Source organism: Plectrocnemia conspersa, unplaced genomic scaffold (genome assembly GCF_051122295.1).
Source record: "Plectrocnemia conspersa isolate PC_06_02 unplaced genomic scaffold, ASM5112229v1 ptg000002l, whole genome shotgun sequence".
Lineage (NCBI taxonomy): Eukaryota > Metazoa > Arthropoda > Insecta > Trichoptera > Polycentropodidae > Plectrocnemia > Plectrocnemia conspersa.
Genome location: NW_028277166.1, coordinates 16,512,910 through 16,530,228, shown reverse-complemented (window position 1 = coordinate 16,530,228; position 17,319 = coordinate 16,512,910). Strand labels below are relative to the sequence as shown.

Here is a 17,319-nt window from a genome sequence, read left to right as displayed (position 1 = left end):
AGCCCAATAAACAATATTGGAGACTATAATATATGGAGCCCAATAAACAATATTGGAGACTCGTGGGCTGAAATAAAAGAGTCACCAATGAAAGGTTCCTGGAAACAATTATCTTTACTAATGATGAGTGATTTTATAAATTCTGAAGAAATTCCGGAAACTATCACAAATGAAATAGTTGACATAATGAATGAATTAAGCTTGGACATCAACAATGAAGATGTTAATGCCTTTATTGAATCTCAATCAGTACCTCTGTCAAATGAATACTTAATTGAGCAACAAGAGTTAAATGAAATACACAACGAAAGTGAGGAAGAAGAAGCTGATAAAATCGTTAAGACTTTGACAATCAAAAATACGAATGAAACCTTCATGCATCTTGACAAATTTTTGACTATCATGGAAGAATGTGATCCTAATGGAGAACGAATATCTCAAGTACGTAGGGCGATTGAGAAAGACACAGCATGTTATAGAGCTCTATATCAAGAAAAGAAAAAGAGGGTTGTATTCGACTAACTCTTGACAAGTTTATAAAGAAAACACATAAAAGCACTTAAACAAGCCTTAATTATATAAGATGATAAATAAATATTTTTAATATATTATTGATAAATATTTTAAAATACAATTTTTGATGTTTTTTTACATTTCTCTACTTTCGATCATTCTACATTCGCACACATTTTCAGGAACTAATTATGTGCGAAAGTCAAGGGCTGCCAGTAATTAAGAATGTTTTCATATTTATAAGCCGTCAAGGAAAATAGAAATTTGAAACTAATTACACATATTTTCATTCAAAAGCTACATACGAAAATTATTAGTAAATATGAATGCTTTGATTAAAAATCAGCGGTTTTTATTTCGAAAATTTTCATACTTATGTCCATTATCTTATTTTATTTATAATTTAACTGTAATCTACTTAAAACATTAAACATGCTATTTTGATATTTTAAATAGTCTTGGAAATCAAAAGCTTCCCCCTAGCAACAACACGAATACCTACGCAATAATATATAAAAAGTTGTATTGATCTATAAATTTATATCAGGACGTTGATAAAGATTTAATTTCACTAGAATGCTCCGTTCGAGAGAAAAACAAACATTGAGAATATGCAGTTTAGAAAATAATGAACAAATAAGTGGTTTATCTTAAAGATAATATTTATTATTTTTTATTCATTAGCAATACACATACATATAATTTACGAATGTAAAAATCCTTGAAATATATATTTTATAATAATTAATTATAATAATACAATAAATAATGCTATAAAACATGTAATCCTCAAACCATATATTGCAATATAATCATTGCAAATAAATAAGCTGCATATTTTACTTATAAAATTGCAAAATCACTGTATTTGAACGAATCGATTTAAAATCAAATCATATAAATTGCAATGTTAATAATGTTTATGTAAGTTGCGCGATTTAATCTTAAATTTAAATAGGTTATCACAATAATTGATTAAGCAAAGGTATTTTTTTATTTATGTTTATAATAAATATATAAATTAAGCTTTGACTTCTTCGGCTTCTTCGACGTTGTCTTCTTCAGCTTGTTGTTCACCATAATTTTGTTCTTTGGCTGCATTTTTTTGGGAATCAATAGACGATTGATTCGCCTCGCATTCTTCATCTTTGACTTCTTCAGCTTCCTCCACTCTATCCTCGTGAACTTCAATGACACTTTGATCTTTAGGGGCATTTTCTTGAGATTCAGCAGAAGAAACAATATCTTTTTCGAACACTGGACCTACATCAGCATCTTCGCCGTCGAAAACGATTTCATCCGGATCTGGTGCTCTTGGTAAAAATTCAGTCGAGTTTCCGCAAATGCTCTTAAAGATTTCACGGGCCTGAAATTTAATTATTAATCATGATAGTTTTATTCGAAAACATCTTATCACACTTAAGAATAAGCGATAGTGAATACTGACAATGACCTATTGACATGTTTTCATCAATTTACACACCATTAAACTTTATATGAAATGGCTTATTTATATCTGATTACAAGATATTTTCCTTTTTGGTATTGTTTATTTAAAAAAAATCCCATTGTCGTGGGTTTTCTCTGTCATCATGTGTCATCATAGCAACGGAAAATATCCATTCTTTATTTTTTTTTATTACAAAAATCTATGCATTTTCCTCAATAATTGAGAAACGATTAATGTATATATAGTATTTCTAGTTAATAAACGTGTTCCTTTTATTATCACGTCATTCAGCTATTATTCTCGGGGATTTCCAGCACAAAATAGTAGTCTAATATTTCTAGTGGCTTTACATGGAATAAAAGATAGTCTTTAACCTTTTAAACGCCGCAAACTATTAGTACGAACGTGCACCGCAGGTTGGGAATTTTCTAGCAAAAGCAAAATCTATTGAAACTTTTTTCTTTCGAAAATGTATCGATGGTATATTATGAGGATGTATATAATAAATATACAATATTTCATTTTTACTGTCATTTACCCAGAAAAACACAATATGTTTTCCCTCCCAAACCAGGGTTGACACATTACAAAATATAAAAATAATATAATTAAAAAATATATATGTACATACCTAGTATATAAAAAAATTATAAGTTAATTTAATACAGATGTATAAAAATAAAATGCCAGGGTTGTCACATAGCTATTAGAAATAATAATAATAATAATAATATTTCGTAAAAAAATATTTACATATGTTTATGCATATCAGGCGCGGGCGGTGAGATACTTTCCCTCTCGATCGCTAGCGTGTTAAGTGAGAGAGATAAGAGCATGCGGTCAGTATGGCCTTATCTCTCATTCACTGTCGTTACTTAACATGCGAGCGATTGAGAGGGAAAGTATCGCACCGCCTGCCCCTGATACATATGTATTTATGTACATGTGTATATATACAAAATAGGTACAAGCAAATTTAATGCAGACGAATAAAAAACATAATATCAGGGTTGTCACATTAGTTTTAGAAAAAAAAAATAAGAAAAACAAGCAAAAAAATATTGTAACAAATAAAAATTAAAAAACATTGTATATGTACACTAAATATAGACATATATAAAAAAATTAATCCAGAGTTGTATATGTAGCTTATAAAAAGTAAAATTAAAAAATAATAAAATATAAAATAACGTCAAATACAAGCGTGAGTTACAACTGTAATATATTATTGTCGTTAGTAACATAAAAATACGCACGGCACGACCCTGAATGACTCTCATTGAATGTCAAAAGAAGTTTTGATTTAGATCTTTAATATAGATAATAATTGCAATTTAATCTGTCTATTTGTTTTTATTATCTTAAGAGATGTCACTATGCGTTAAATTATGTTATGTCACACAAAACACTTGATATTAGCTAAAAAAATAAGTACAAAGTGACAGTGGCGTAGCTATGGGGGTTCTTAACCCTGAATAAACTAAAATTTATGTAAATCTACGAATACCAAGAGCTTAACAATAAGCAATTTATTATTTTAAGGAATGCTGATTTTATGACCCTGCAAAAAAATGTATGGGGGGCGGCGGCAATTTTAAGGATTGCCCCGGACGGCACACACCCTAGCTACGCCACTGAAAAGTGAAGAGCTTTAATGCCATCATTTTGTATGGGCGGCCTCATGCGCCCAGACACAGCACGTTAATACGCTTAAGGCGCAGAAAGGGTTAAAATGATAATAGCTCTGTCTCAACCACAAACATCAATAGTAAAATAATTTAACTTTTGTACTTAAAAGCAAAAACACATTAAATATATGAATTGTTCTAGTTTTTTTATACACATATATATACAAAAATATGATAACTCAGTTTGTATGTAATATATGTACATAAATACATATACAAGTATACACTGATTGCAAATTTGTTCTATAAGATTTACTTTGATAAAATAAACATTTTTAATTGAATTTTTGTCGATTTGATACTTTGTATATATAATATTAAAATAATTTAATGCCAAGTTGTCAAAAATAAATTATGAAGCAGATAAGGGAGTTCAGTTAAAAGTCAGATTGATAGTAAAAAAATGTATATCATTACAAGCAATTTTATGGAACATTACCTGTTTTACTGAATTATCAAAATCGAGTTCGTTATCCGGACCACTACACAGAAGGACTTTAGAATTAGCCGAAGAATTCAGGTCTTTACGATCAGTATTTGTCATATTGAAATAAGAACACCACAGGACCTGATTGTATTAGACAAAAACAAATAAGTTGCTATTTAATATACTTATTATAAGATTAAAAATAATAAACTACCTGAGGTTTTATTTTTATCTCATCATTTTTATCATACATCATATTGGATTTGACCGAATCGCACTCTTCAAAAGACAATAGCTTTTCCGCATACGGTTGTAGATCCTCTTTGGCGTTTGTAGTTTGTTCGCAAGTCATGTGTAATAAATCTAAAAAGATAAATAGATTAACAATCTAATCTGATATATAGTAATATGTATTAATTTAAACCTACAGAGTCCTTTGGGACACGCGCAAGTCATGGACCCTAATTCGATCACAGTGACCGGTTTATCGTTTTTCTTCAAAGGAGGAAAGTGTAGGAGTGTCAAAGACTCCTTTTCAAATTCCAATATGCTTCTATTGGTTATGAATACACCCCTAGATATTCCTTTTGTGAATTCCACATCTTTGAGAAACTTTTGCGGAGATTTATTAACACCTATCACAATATGTTCACACCTCAGCACCTTTCCATTAGTGTGAATAGTGACGCATTTAGAAGAATCTTCTGTCGGCTCGGACACGTTAATCTCTTCAATGGGACGATTCAAGTAGTAAATACCACCGTACACTGCACACAATCTGAAATATTATTTATGTGTAGTAAAAATAATATAAACAATTATTAATTATTATAATTATCTCAAAAATTACCTGCAAAAACCCTGCGGCAGTTCACCACATCCATACATAGACCATAAAAATGGAGTGTTACCGTATCTACCGAGACTCCTCAAAAACAAGCTACATTTTGATATACCTTCTTTACATGGTGTTTTAGTATCTCCTCCGGCAATTGCATATAGCACGTAATGTAAAATATTCGGAGTTAATTTCTTGCTCTTCAAGTATTCTTCAAACGTCTTGTTTTCGAACTCTTCATTTTTTTGTAATTCGTCTTCTTTGTATTCCATTAAGGACACTAAAAGCTTCATCAACATCCTCTTCTCTACCACTGATACATGTTTTGTTGTGAAAACATCAGCTCTTGAGCAAGGAACAGGCTCGATGCCGTGCAGCCATGTAAGTACTCTGTTCACACATCTAAATTCACTATAGCGAGCGATATTAGATGAAATCAACAACTCTACAAGTTCACCGCGAGCGAAGAGCAACTAAAACAATTAAATTGATAATAAAGTATTGATTCAAGTAAGATCTTTATAATATTCATTTACTTTTGGAGCTAGGTCGATATTGAATTTCCTATACTCTTCTTTGACTACATCTTGAGTCCAATCAATATCTTTGTATTTTTTAGGAAGTGATTTTTTAGATTGAGATCCATTTTTTACAGTATCATCATCGGCGTTAACTACCGAAGAATCTTCTTGAGCGATTGGAGTATCTTCCTGTTCAACAGGTACATCTTCTTTAGAGGAAGTACTAAAACAAATTACTATGTTAAAATAAACAAATAAAATAATTATATTTGAGGGTAATTCAAATTGTGTGAACATTTAGTAGTGAGCTTGAAATCTATCTATAAAATATCAATTAATATATATTTTAAATAATGTAAGACAATAATCATTGGGTTGTATCAGTAAATCATTAGCCCAAGTGAAATTCTTTGATTTTACAATATTATACAAAAGCAGGCAATCTTTCGCACATATAAAATTTTGAATAGTGTTTGGCTAAGATATTTCTAGCGCTCTCAATTTATATGGAATTTAATTATATTCTTTATTTTTATTCACCATTTATTGGATAATGGAGTGGTGTTTTATTTCACACTTTAAAGGTTTTCATTTGACAAATCCTCATATATTTGATAAAATTAAAACTTACTCTTCAGATTTTTCGCCTACTTCTATATTCGTAATGTGTGTTGATTCATCGCTCTCTTCAATATTTTCTTCAATTTTTGGAATGCTTCTATAGAAAAATAATAACAAAATATATACAAAAGGTAAATTATATATGTATTATTGTAGTTTTATTTACTTTTTAATGAACCACTGATTAGAGACGTTAAAAATACCAATCTTAGGTTTAACGTCTGTTTGGCTTTCAATATTTTCTATGAATTTTATGAAACTCTCTAGGTTAAAGGACGCCCACATGCCTCCATAATAATCGTCGGAGTCGAGATGCAGCACTGATTTTCCGATTCTACTAGCAGCTGCTGCTACGATCGATTCTGTCATACCTTAAAATTTAATTGTACAATCAATATAAAACGGATGGTAACTGTAATTGATTATATTACATGAATATATGTTAAAATATATCATTTATAATTATTTTTATATTTTATTTATATATAGGGTGTATATTTATGCCATATATTAATGTTAGATAAAAATGTAATTTAAATACACTTAATCATGTCTTTCAAACTTAAAATCAGACTGAAATTTTATTCTAAATGATTATTTTACCCGTTCCAACGACAATAATATCATATTCAAGCGGTAAATCGTCTTCCATTATGATATTCGTCGCAGTTTAACGATATGTCAAACAGCAGCTGTCACTGACGATTGTTGTAATGTTGCCAGTATAAAAATATGTAAATTGAGAATATTAATTTGGCATGCCTGTTTATAAGAACTTCATAAAAACGGTAAAATTTGCTAATATATACAAAAATTAACTGGAAGTAGTTCACTGTCCGAGCATTGTTTTGTAATTTTTCGGATTATCGATGTTGGAATTTCCAACATCGACACTGATAATACTCTTTCGCTTTCAATTGAGGTAGGCTGCAAGCGCGGGCGGTGAGATACTTTCCCTCTCGATCGCTCGCATGCTAAGTGACGAGAATGAGTGAGAGATAAGACCATGCCCTTATCTCTCATTCACTCTCGTCACTTAGTATGCAAGCGATCGAGAGGGATAGTATTTCACCGCCCGCTCCTGTAGGCTGTACAAGACATTCAAAAACTAATTTTAAAAGATAGTTTAATTGCCTTAAGGGTATTGCAAATATTCCTTAATAATAGAACAATATTTTATTATCTCTCGAAAAGAGTCAATAATTTTGCGAAATATTTCAAATATTGCTATTTTAAAAATAATATTAAAGGGGATTTCAATTTCAGACTTCGCAACGAGTGGCCGTATATGAGTTAGCTGCTTTTATTTTTTTTCGCAAAAATTTTTTGATTTTGTTCAGTAAACAAGAAACCAAAATTATTAATATCAACACGGATAAATTAAAAAAAATATAGGTTTATTATTATTTTTTAATTTTTTTTTTCATTAGAGCTTATTACAATATTTTATTTATATAATTAATCGTGGGTATTATAATTAACTATTAGTCTAATAAATATTTTTTTCAATATTATTTTTATATAGATAGGTAGTAATCTGTACATTTTACTATATGGCAACACGCTTATGCTGTCACTTATCGAGTTGGCGGTAATTGACTAAATTTTAATTTTTACGCGATTTTTATTATATAATTGTATAAATATATTTCAATTTACTGTTTTTCTATCATATAATGTGAATTTAATGAATAATTACAATTAAATACAGATTTTCATGTAAAATATTGAGGTTATGAATAATACAATTGTTTTGCTTATATTTTTGTTGTAGGATTATACACAAATAAATCAACATGGCTGATAAACTTAATTTTGAAAGTGACCACAGACCATTATGTAAATATTCGCCCAATTGTTACCAAAAGAACTCGGAACATACTAAAAAATTCAAACACCATCCTGTTAAAAACTTTGGGATTTTCAATGTTATGGCAAAAAACAATAAAAGAAAGCTAGAAGATGATCCGAAGGATGGAAATCTTAACGTTAAAAAAGACGAGTCTTTTGAAAAAGTTGAGAATCGAGCGAAAGTTTGTAAGACAGCAACTTCTTCAAACGACGAAGAGTTTGACTCTAAAAAAGAAGAAAATCGTGAAAAATGTGGTATTAAATTGATAGATTATAATCTGGATAATAAAGGCGACGAGTCTCTTAAAGAAATTGAGAATGAAACAAAGGTTTGTAAGATTTCAACGGCATCGAGCAATGAAGACAATGTTACACAAATAAAAAGTCCTATTAAAGAAGACAAGCACAAAGAAACTTCAATGAATTATCACACAGTTCCATCAAATTTTGCTGAATTCATTGAAGATAAATTTTTGGTTAAGATGCCAGAAGATTTCTATAAGTTTTGGGAGTTTTACTCGTCTGATGATAAATTTAAAAATGCCATGTCCGGACTAAGTCTATCATTAGTTGGACCATTTAATGTTCTTCAGGGAAATTTATCGATCAGAGACAATAAATCCGATTATCTCATACATTGGAGACATTATTATGATCCACCTGAATTTCAGGTATAATATAATAATTATATATGATATTATAATTATTTAATATGTATTTATGAAACATTATTTTTGTTTTAGACTGTATTAATGTCAACTGAAGACGAATTTCACATTGGTTATTATAGAGACTCTCCGACTGATTTACCAAATTTTCTTGCAAGTAATAAAGGAAACGATTGTAAAATTCAACCGATGGCAGAAAACATATTTGGGGCCTTATTGTGTGTAATGTAATTTATACCTTTTTGATACAGTTTTAATTTTTGCATGTTTTATTTCAGATCTTATATACAAAATAAAGATATAAAGAATGTTTTTCGTAAATCAGAGATTGAATCATTTGCGAAAGAAATTAAAAAATTTGCAATTGAAAATAAATTCACATTGGACACCAATTCAGCAGAAATGAAGAAGAGATTGAGATCTGTGGTTGCTAAAACATTTCACGGTGCCGGAATTGTCGTGCCTTATAATAAAAAAACACAATTGGGATACAGACCGCTGATTGAGAAAGACGGTAAAAATATTTCCTTAATCTTTATTTGTACTTTGAACATTAGATGATATAATGATTGTTTTTTAGATGTCATCAAGAAAATATTGAAGAATCTAGTGGAAGCAAAGTCTGATAAGGAAAGAGACTCAGTTCGGTCGACTCTTCAACCGATTCTGACTATGGCAAGCATTGCCACGGATGAATGTGATTTTGGAACTGGCTTAGAGCTAGGCATTGATATGTTTTGTTATGGTGAATCTGTTTTACATGGATACGCTGAAAACTTTTTAACAATTGCGTATAATATGCTCAATAGAGATGCTTTTGGAGAAATTGCTAAAGTAAATAAATTACTATAATTAATAATCTTAATGATCAATATATTAATTAAATTATTATTATTTTAGGTTCATCTATCAAACCGAAGGAAAGGTTCAAAATTGAGTGTTGATCACTTGGATTAAAAATGTATTTTTATTTTAAATTAAAAAAATTCAATTGATAATTTATTTCATAATAAATATGTTTGTTTGACTAATTTAATTAATAAATATTTTCACTCTAATATAAGTTATTTATTAACCCGCCGTTTGTCGCATGTAAATTACTTATCTTTTTGGTCGCTCCTGAGCGCGTAGCCGCCTCATGGTTCTTATTGTTAACCCGCCGTTGGTCGCGCGAGTGTTGCATACGCCGTTGGTCGCGCCTGAGCGAATAGCCGCCTCTCAGTTTTTTCTGTTTTTAAGTTTAAATATTGAATATTTATTATTTTTTTTATTTTTGGTTTATTTTAGTGTTATATATATAAAATAAATAAATTCTTTAAAACTTTTCTTTATATAACGAAAGCAGAAAAATAAAATAATAAATATTTTAAAAGTAAAATATAATTTTTTTAAATATATGCCTAAAACTTTAAAAATAACATGAAAAAATATATATTATTTTTGATCTTGATTACTTGAATACCTAGTTATGCAATCTGGACATAATGCCGATGAATGTTCTTTGCATATTGGGTTATAGCACATGTGGCATTTGATGGTGATTTTGCGATTTTTTTCCTAGGGCAAAAATTACATTTTAGACGATTCTATTCACTTGGTTCTGGGTGATGAATTATCGTAGTGTCAGGTTTCTCTGCTAAATACTGCTATATTTTTATTTGCAAATTTTGCGATAAATTTGTTTAATTTTTTAAATTATCTAAAGAATCGAAAAAAAATTCAAAAAAGTTTTTTTATACTATGTATTAAAAGAGATAAATAAAATATATTCATAAAATAAATTAAAAACATAATAATAATAACAAAAAAGTAAATAATAATAAAAAGAAACTACCAAAAAATAAAATTTCCAGCACGAATCTAACCCGCGTAAATAACGTTCTCTCTCGATCCTTGATATAACACAACTAATACGCAAAACCAAATGTATATCAAATTAGTAAACACGTGTTTGAGCCTGCAATATTGAAGAAAACATAATTCTTGAAAAGTAGAGGGACCCGCAAGTTAATATGTTTCATACAAAAAAAACGGCATCAAAAAAACCGATAGGGTGAGCGCTGCGCCGCCGTGCGACCAACGGCGGGTTAAACACTAGATTTACGACACCCGTCAAATTGATGGGTTTCTGATTTGATTTCTATCCGACAATATTTTATCTGGGTTTTTTACGGCTTTTTATATTTGAACTGGGCATGACCTACTTGGGCTGTCGTGAGTGTCTTGATCAGTATTCATGGTCTTCGGCATTTTTAGTAAATTTAAGGAAACGTATAAGATATATCAGGAATACAATAATATGAGGGAGGAGGGAGCGGTCAGTCGCGCTCCGCATACCTAAGAATCTCTAATGGAGAGATCTAAAAGATGCACCGAACTTTATTTGCAATATGTCAATGCTGAAATAATAAAAGAAAGGAACGTTCTCCTATCAGCCAAATAATGTCTTTGAGCGGTATACTTTAAGAAGTCTATTCCTTAAAAATAATAAAACAATTACAGCTTCCAGCCACTCGATGGCACACCAAGTTACTAGAGTTGCTGAATTCATTTTTAAAAAGTTCAACATTGGAATATATACCGGTATGGCTCTTTTGGACAATGAGAAAGAATTTGACACTGTTTAGCATAAAGGTTTAATATATAAACCCCTAAATATTGAAGTCTCGCTTCTACTTCACATAGATGACAACTGCTTGCGCGAAATAACCTCCAGAGTCGCAGTCAGAGGGAAAAATTTCACTCGTAAGTTCCAATGGGAGTCCCACATAGCAGCATTCTTGACCCTTGTATTTTTTCATTATTCATTCACGACGTTCCACCGTTGCAACGTGCAAAAGTAGATGACTTAGCGTTACGTGTATACGTGCTCATAGAGCAGAAAGATATTCGCTGGAAGGCTGAAAAGTGTAGCGGCAATTGCTACATACAGCAAATGGAAAACTATAATAAACGACGTCAAGATAGTGACTATTACGTTTTATCGTAAATCGAAATCGGCCATTACGGGCGTCAACACCTCTGTTGACACCCGTTTCGCACGTTGTATGCGTTCGCAAACGCCGTCTAACGGCATTCAGAAATGATTGACACATAAAGCTCCTTCCGTGAAATAGGCGTAATCTATAGTAAGTGTATAAGGATTGTCATAAGTACTCATCCTAGAAATAGCCAAAAGCAATTCCACTTGCGGAACAGGGGTTTGGAAACCGTGAACGATTTTTGCAAAGACAGGTGTTTCATTTTTCTTGAAATATAGAAAATAAGAAGAAAATTTTCACACATTTCACTAATCTTGGCAAATATAATTTGTACGATTTACTGTTAGACACAAAAACAGGTTTTACCTAAAAACACCAAGAAGTTTAATGATCTGCGTCCAAGTGATTACTGCTGTGATACCTTTGTGCTCGCTGGTAACTGCAATAATCGTATCTGAAACTTTCATATAATATTACATTATAAACAACGGGTCGAATTGAGTATAGCTCTAGACTCGGAACTTGTCCGATTGCTTGTGTGTGAGTCACAGGGTGTTTGATGAATGTTTTACATTTCTACATATTTTTGTAAATAAATGTAATTGATTAGTTCTATGTTTTTTTATGACTCACTTGAAATTTTCGTGAAAAAATTGTATTTAATTTTAAATTCAATGTACATATATACATAATAAAAAATAATCAAAAACACATTCACAAAGAGATTTTTACTAAATTTTTCTTTATAAATAAAAATGGTAAATATATTTCAAAATTTAAATTAAGTCAATAACTGGAAATAAAACATATATTAAATAAATTTGCTATTAAAATCTGTCAAATAAGCTGTATTACGATTAAAATTCATTAAATTTTCTCGCATTGAATTATCTTTGTTTTCAGAAAACTATTATTACAATTGAGTCCAGGAAATTATAAAATCTTAATTAATTAATACATACTGTGCTAATTTGTGGACGACTGAAGTCTTCTTCATTTTTAATACATGGAGTTTGATTTTGTCAACTGATTTTATTTTTTTGATAAACTAAATTTCGATAAATTCCACAATACACAGTAATTATATTTGACAATGATTTCTATCAGCATTTTATTATTTCTCACTTTTGCTCCTCAGCGCCCCTCCCCTATTTTTTTCGGCTTCATTAAATACCTAATTAAGTAAGTTAAACTTAATAATTTATTTTTAATGTATTTTTTATTATTGTTAATTCTTTCTGTATTTTTACTAATTATAAGTGTAATTTTAATTCACTCTATTAAACCAGAAATAGTTATAATTTTTTAACTTAATTATAAAGTATATATCTCTAAAATTTCTGCTGTGTGACCATTTTTTTATCTGAATTTCAAAACTATTTTATGTAAAATTCATTATTAATTTAATTTCTACATTATCTAATCCCCATCTTTTCATCTTCGCTCCTTGAGTTTCTCGAAAATATATTTTTTTACAAGCAATATTTAATAAAAATATTTTTTTAAGATAGATTATAACAGTCATAATGTCGTTGTAATATATTATAATTTTTTGCACAATTTATTTGAAATAGTACAGCAATTAGGGCGCAAGCGCGCGTGTATATTAACACATTCTCCCTTTGGTTGTGTTGATGACGCACGCGACCCATACGCGTTACAATTTTAATATAAAATTTAAATTAAAACTTCGAGATGAAAAATCAGTGATAAATAATATATTTTAAATATGAAAAAATAAACAATGAAAAGAGCAGACGGTCTTAAATGTATTTGCTTATTTTGAATTTTTTATAAAGTACATAGTAGCAGTTAATCAGCACCATGGTTGATGTACTGCTCTTTTTAACATACTGCAGTAAAGCTTCACCTAAGATAGACCCGTAAAAAATGAGTAATTGATACCTAGCATAAGTCTTTAAATCCATATTTCAAAAGCTTATAAATGTTTGATCGCTTTCTCTACGAGTATTCACTTTTCTACTTTGTATACAAGGAATGCATAACACCTTACCATCCCCATTATTAAAATCAAGTTAAAGTAGTGCCCGCAAATCTTCTCCATTCAGGTAAATGTTGACCTGGCTTTTTAAATTTTATTTCTAATGGAATTATGTGTTACTTATAAATTAAGTTATCCTTATTTTCTAAAAGCATATTGTTGATAAATGTAATCGTGTATAGCCTGAGACTGAAAATGATACGAAAATGCTTAGCGTGTATGAGCGCTCTTATGGAAAAGCTCCACACGGCTCCAGCTTTACTTCGTTTCGTTTTCCGGGGTCAGTTTCTCGCAAGCGTTCGTCGGGAGCGCTTCTCAAATTCGCCTCTCTGACACGAACCCTTTATTTATTGAGTGTGAGGGCGCCCCGTCGCGGACCGCAGTCATGAAACCGCTGAACGACTATAGCAAAAACGGGAGAATGTGATCAAAACGTGACCAATTAGTCCAAAAACGATCCGCGCCCTTGCGCGCGACATGTGAACGTTTCAGAATAATTGATGCAAAAGATAAAATATGTTGCGACTGCACAATAAATAATAGTAATACTAAGCGGGGTTAAGTGGAGAACATTCGGCGCAAATGTGTGATGTGTGTTCAGTGCCATGATTGAATTTTGTATCGGAAATGTTGGTACGGATTCGTGTGGCCCGTGTCGAACGAAAAGGGCGAGAATTTTCCGACGTATCATCGCCGAGAGGAGATGTTCCTCAGGTGGTTGGTTTGATGGACCATGATCAGATATAGGTAATCATAATTTATTTATTTATCTTCCAAACATCCATTTCGTTTATTTTACTAATAAAATCCGTCTAAATAGTTTTATGACTAGACTAAAATAGTCTTATGACTAGATTTTAATAATATCCGATAGTTGAGATTTTCTGAACAGACAATAAGTCATACCATTGTTTGAAATAACTTCAGTCTCAGCAAAATCTACCAATGGTATATATTTATGGGAGCTTAGCATATGTGAACATTTTATTTTAAATTGAAAACTAAATATGTTAAAGGATAACTAATTTTATATATAATATTATTTATTTATTATGAATGGGTTACAGCGAGGTATCAGTTACAAGTAAATATTGTGACACATTAGACGTCCATTATATTTATTATATTTTTATAGCTTACAATTATTAGATTTTTAATAATAGCGAATTTTTATAAATAAAAATTGGATTCTGCTGAGGAAATCGAATCATGATAACATAAAACTTATGATTAATCTGGATTAGTCCAGACCTTAATTAATTAGAATAAAACAACCTACAGTGTTTTGATAGTTTTTTAGATATCGTAAACTATAAGATCCATAGCCGTGAGTTCAATTTTCATGTTATTTATAAAAGCCGCCCTGACATTTAACGATTAATAACTACATTAATATAAAAAACATATATGTGTAAAAAGCTTATGATTTGATTAATGGATTTAAAGTTGGCTATAATAATATATTGTACATAAAAAAATAAAATCAATTAATTTAATATTATATATACTACATATAGAAGATCTATAGTAAGGGATTTTTGGTTGCCAAAGCAGACGCAATTAAAGCCTTTGAAATTTGAACAGCACACTTTATTTATCACAAATATCCATTATAAGAATATATAGCACACCAAAAATACTAATCTCTACGCAACTTGGGATACGGTTTACGAACCACATTATCAGAGAACGTATACTTTAGGCTGCTGTATCTAAGGAGGGCCTCACTCCGTAGATGCAGCTCCGAAGGTTGCAGTTTCAGACCAGCCGGTAGGGCAGTGAACGCTATCACGCTATCCATTTTTTATCTAAAACATACATACGCTTTACTCACACAATCGTATTGTAGGAGTTGACAACCAGTTACTGTGATATTACATATATTTTATTTTGTGCGAAATAGACCGATGTGACACAGACGAAAATCCATGAAATGAGCACTGCCGCTTCAACAAGAACAAGCGAGCGTATGTAACGCTTCTCTTTCGCATACATCTGCATACGTTGACAATGCATTTACAAAATTATTGCAGTACGAATTTTTGACGTACCAGTTAACAGCAAACTGTTTTTGGATTCGATACCCACAATTTTTCATAGTGACTTTTAAAAATTGAAAATGAACTACCAATCTTCTTCTACATCATTAGAATGTGATAGTGTTGTTGAAACGAAACCAAAGAAAACTGACTTTCAACTTAACCATGATTTTATTTTGAATTTTTATTTTGTAAATGTAATTAACTGTATTTTAAAATATGTATATTTTCTATGTATGTATGTAAATTTATATCTAGTATATGTATGTATGTAATTTGTATCACTATATAACAAAAATATTTTATTAATTTTTGAAATGTTTTTAATTGCATTTTTTAAATAATATATCATACGTGTAAAAGTATTTTGGATATTTTCTAAGCTCTCCAAACTATGCCGATATGCTGCAGTTTCCCGATAATAACCGTTATTGCAGCGGAGGTAGAAATAAAAACAACACACAATCATATTTTCGTGTGACGTATACGACTTTATTCTTGTGACTGGGCTCTAGCACGCGCGAATGTATGTGTGTAAAAGTTGGATAGTGTGACGTTCACTGCGGTAGGGTATATTTTCCGGAGAATGCCATAAGAACTCGATTAGCCAAAATCGAAAGGTCGATGAAAGACTTTTTGCGGGTGGAATCTTAAAAAAAAGGGGATGCCGGCCAAGGGCGAAAGCCCGCACGGTGCTGACTTGCTAATAACACTTTGATACGGGCAAATACTCTTGCGTTGCGGCTTAAAAATAGGTGCGCTGTTCTATCTGGTCTCTATCTGACTCAAGATTGACTGTTTTGAGACATCTCTGGCGCTTGGCAAAATGAAGAAGTAACATGGAAAATGACTCAAAAGCGCGTGAATATTTCTTTAATCATATTAATTATACTTTCTTAATTATCAACTCAAAATAATTCCGATTAACGCTGAACAGAAATTTTAAAGTAGGTCCGAGAAACGTTGTTATCTCATTTTGCGAATGATTGTCACAAATATATTAAAATCTGATTTGTGAAGTTTCAATTATTATGTTGCTTTAATATTTTTTAACAAACATTTTTTGGTAATACGGGTTGATTTTTTATAAAAATACAATTGATTTACTAATTCGCGAGTGTAGGGACAGCTACAAATATGTAATCTATGTTGTTGATTGAAATTATTATTGCAATAATCACTAATTCCGATCTCTCAGATTCTGAGGGTTTACAGGTATACAATGATATACAATGATATACAATGATATACATATGTATGTTCATATTTAAAGAAAATTTTAAATCTTATTTTGCAGCGTAGTGGCAAATTTTTGTCTTCGACTTATTAGAGACGTGTATTTTTGTGTGTGTGATTTTTTATATGTATGCTCAATTATATGGTGATAAAGATCATAGCATTCTACAATATTCCTCTTTAATGAGCATTATGATTTATGACAATATGTAATTTAAATTAGCACGAACTTTCGGACTGACTGCATTTTCATTACATCCGCGACGCCCAAACGCGTGTCGAACTAAATGCATGTTGTACTCAACAGTATATCTAAAAATATCCGCAACAAGTGCGTTTAATACTTTTTGGAATACCGTATCCGCTTTAAACATTACTGGATGCAATTCAAAGGAATTAATCCAATAGCGCACAGTGCAATTATTTTCTTTATGTAGTAAAATATTACAAATTAATATTTTACGTACCTTATCCAACAAACTTT

General features: G+C 30.6%; 3 protein-coding genes across 3 annotated transcripts in view; 2 read left to right on the top strand and 1 right to left on the bottom strand.

The window, feature by feature from the left end:
* Window positions 1-1,157: 1,157 nt before the first annotated feature.
* On the bottom strand, window positions 1,158-6,773 carry Rep (Rab escort protein). The gene is made up of 9 exons (XM_088205491.1): window positions 6,662-6,773; window positions 6,225-6,429; window positions 6,069-6,155; window positions 5,453-5,660; window positions 4,929-5,389; window positions 4,507-4,856; window positions 4,293-4,441; window positions 4,091-4,219; window positions 1,158-1,879 (listed from the first exon to the last, which is right to left on the bottom strand). Exons 1-9 carry the CDS (start codon window positions 6,708-6,710, stop codon window positions 1,535-1,537), a joined length of 1,983 nt encoding a protein of 660 aa, XP_088061617.1. The 5' UTR covers window positions 6,711-6,773; the 3' UTR covers window positions 1,158-1,534.
* Window positions 6,774-7,606: 833 nt separating this feature from the next.
* Window positions 7,607-9,633, top strand: Hpf1 (Histone PARylation factor 1). The gene is made up of 6 exons (XM_088205493.1): window positions 7,607-7,649; window positions 7,833-8,580; window positions 8,653-8,795; window positions 8,856-9,091; window positions 9,158-9,411; window positions 9,478-9,633. Exons 2-6 carry the CDS (start codon window positions 7,855-7,857, stop codon window positions 9,532-9,534), a joined length of 1,416 nt encoding a protein of 471 aa, XP_088061619.1. The 5' UTR covers window positions 7,607-7,649; window positions 7,833-7,854; the 3' UTR covers window positions 9,535-9,633.
* Window positions 9,634-13,869: 4,236 nt separating this feature from the next.
* Window positions 13,870-17,319, top strand: part of LOC148237864 (uncharacterized) — a 61,153-nt gene continuing 57,703 nt past the window's right edge. The window contains exon 1 of the mRNA XM_088205562.1: window positions 13,870-14,307. The gene's annotated coding sequence lies outside the window, so the exon portion shown is untranslated. The remainder of the gene's footprint in view (window positions 14,308-17,319) is intronic.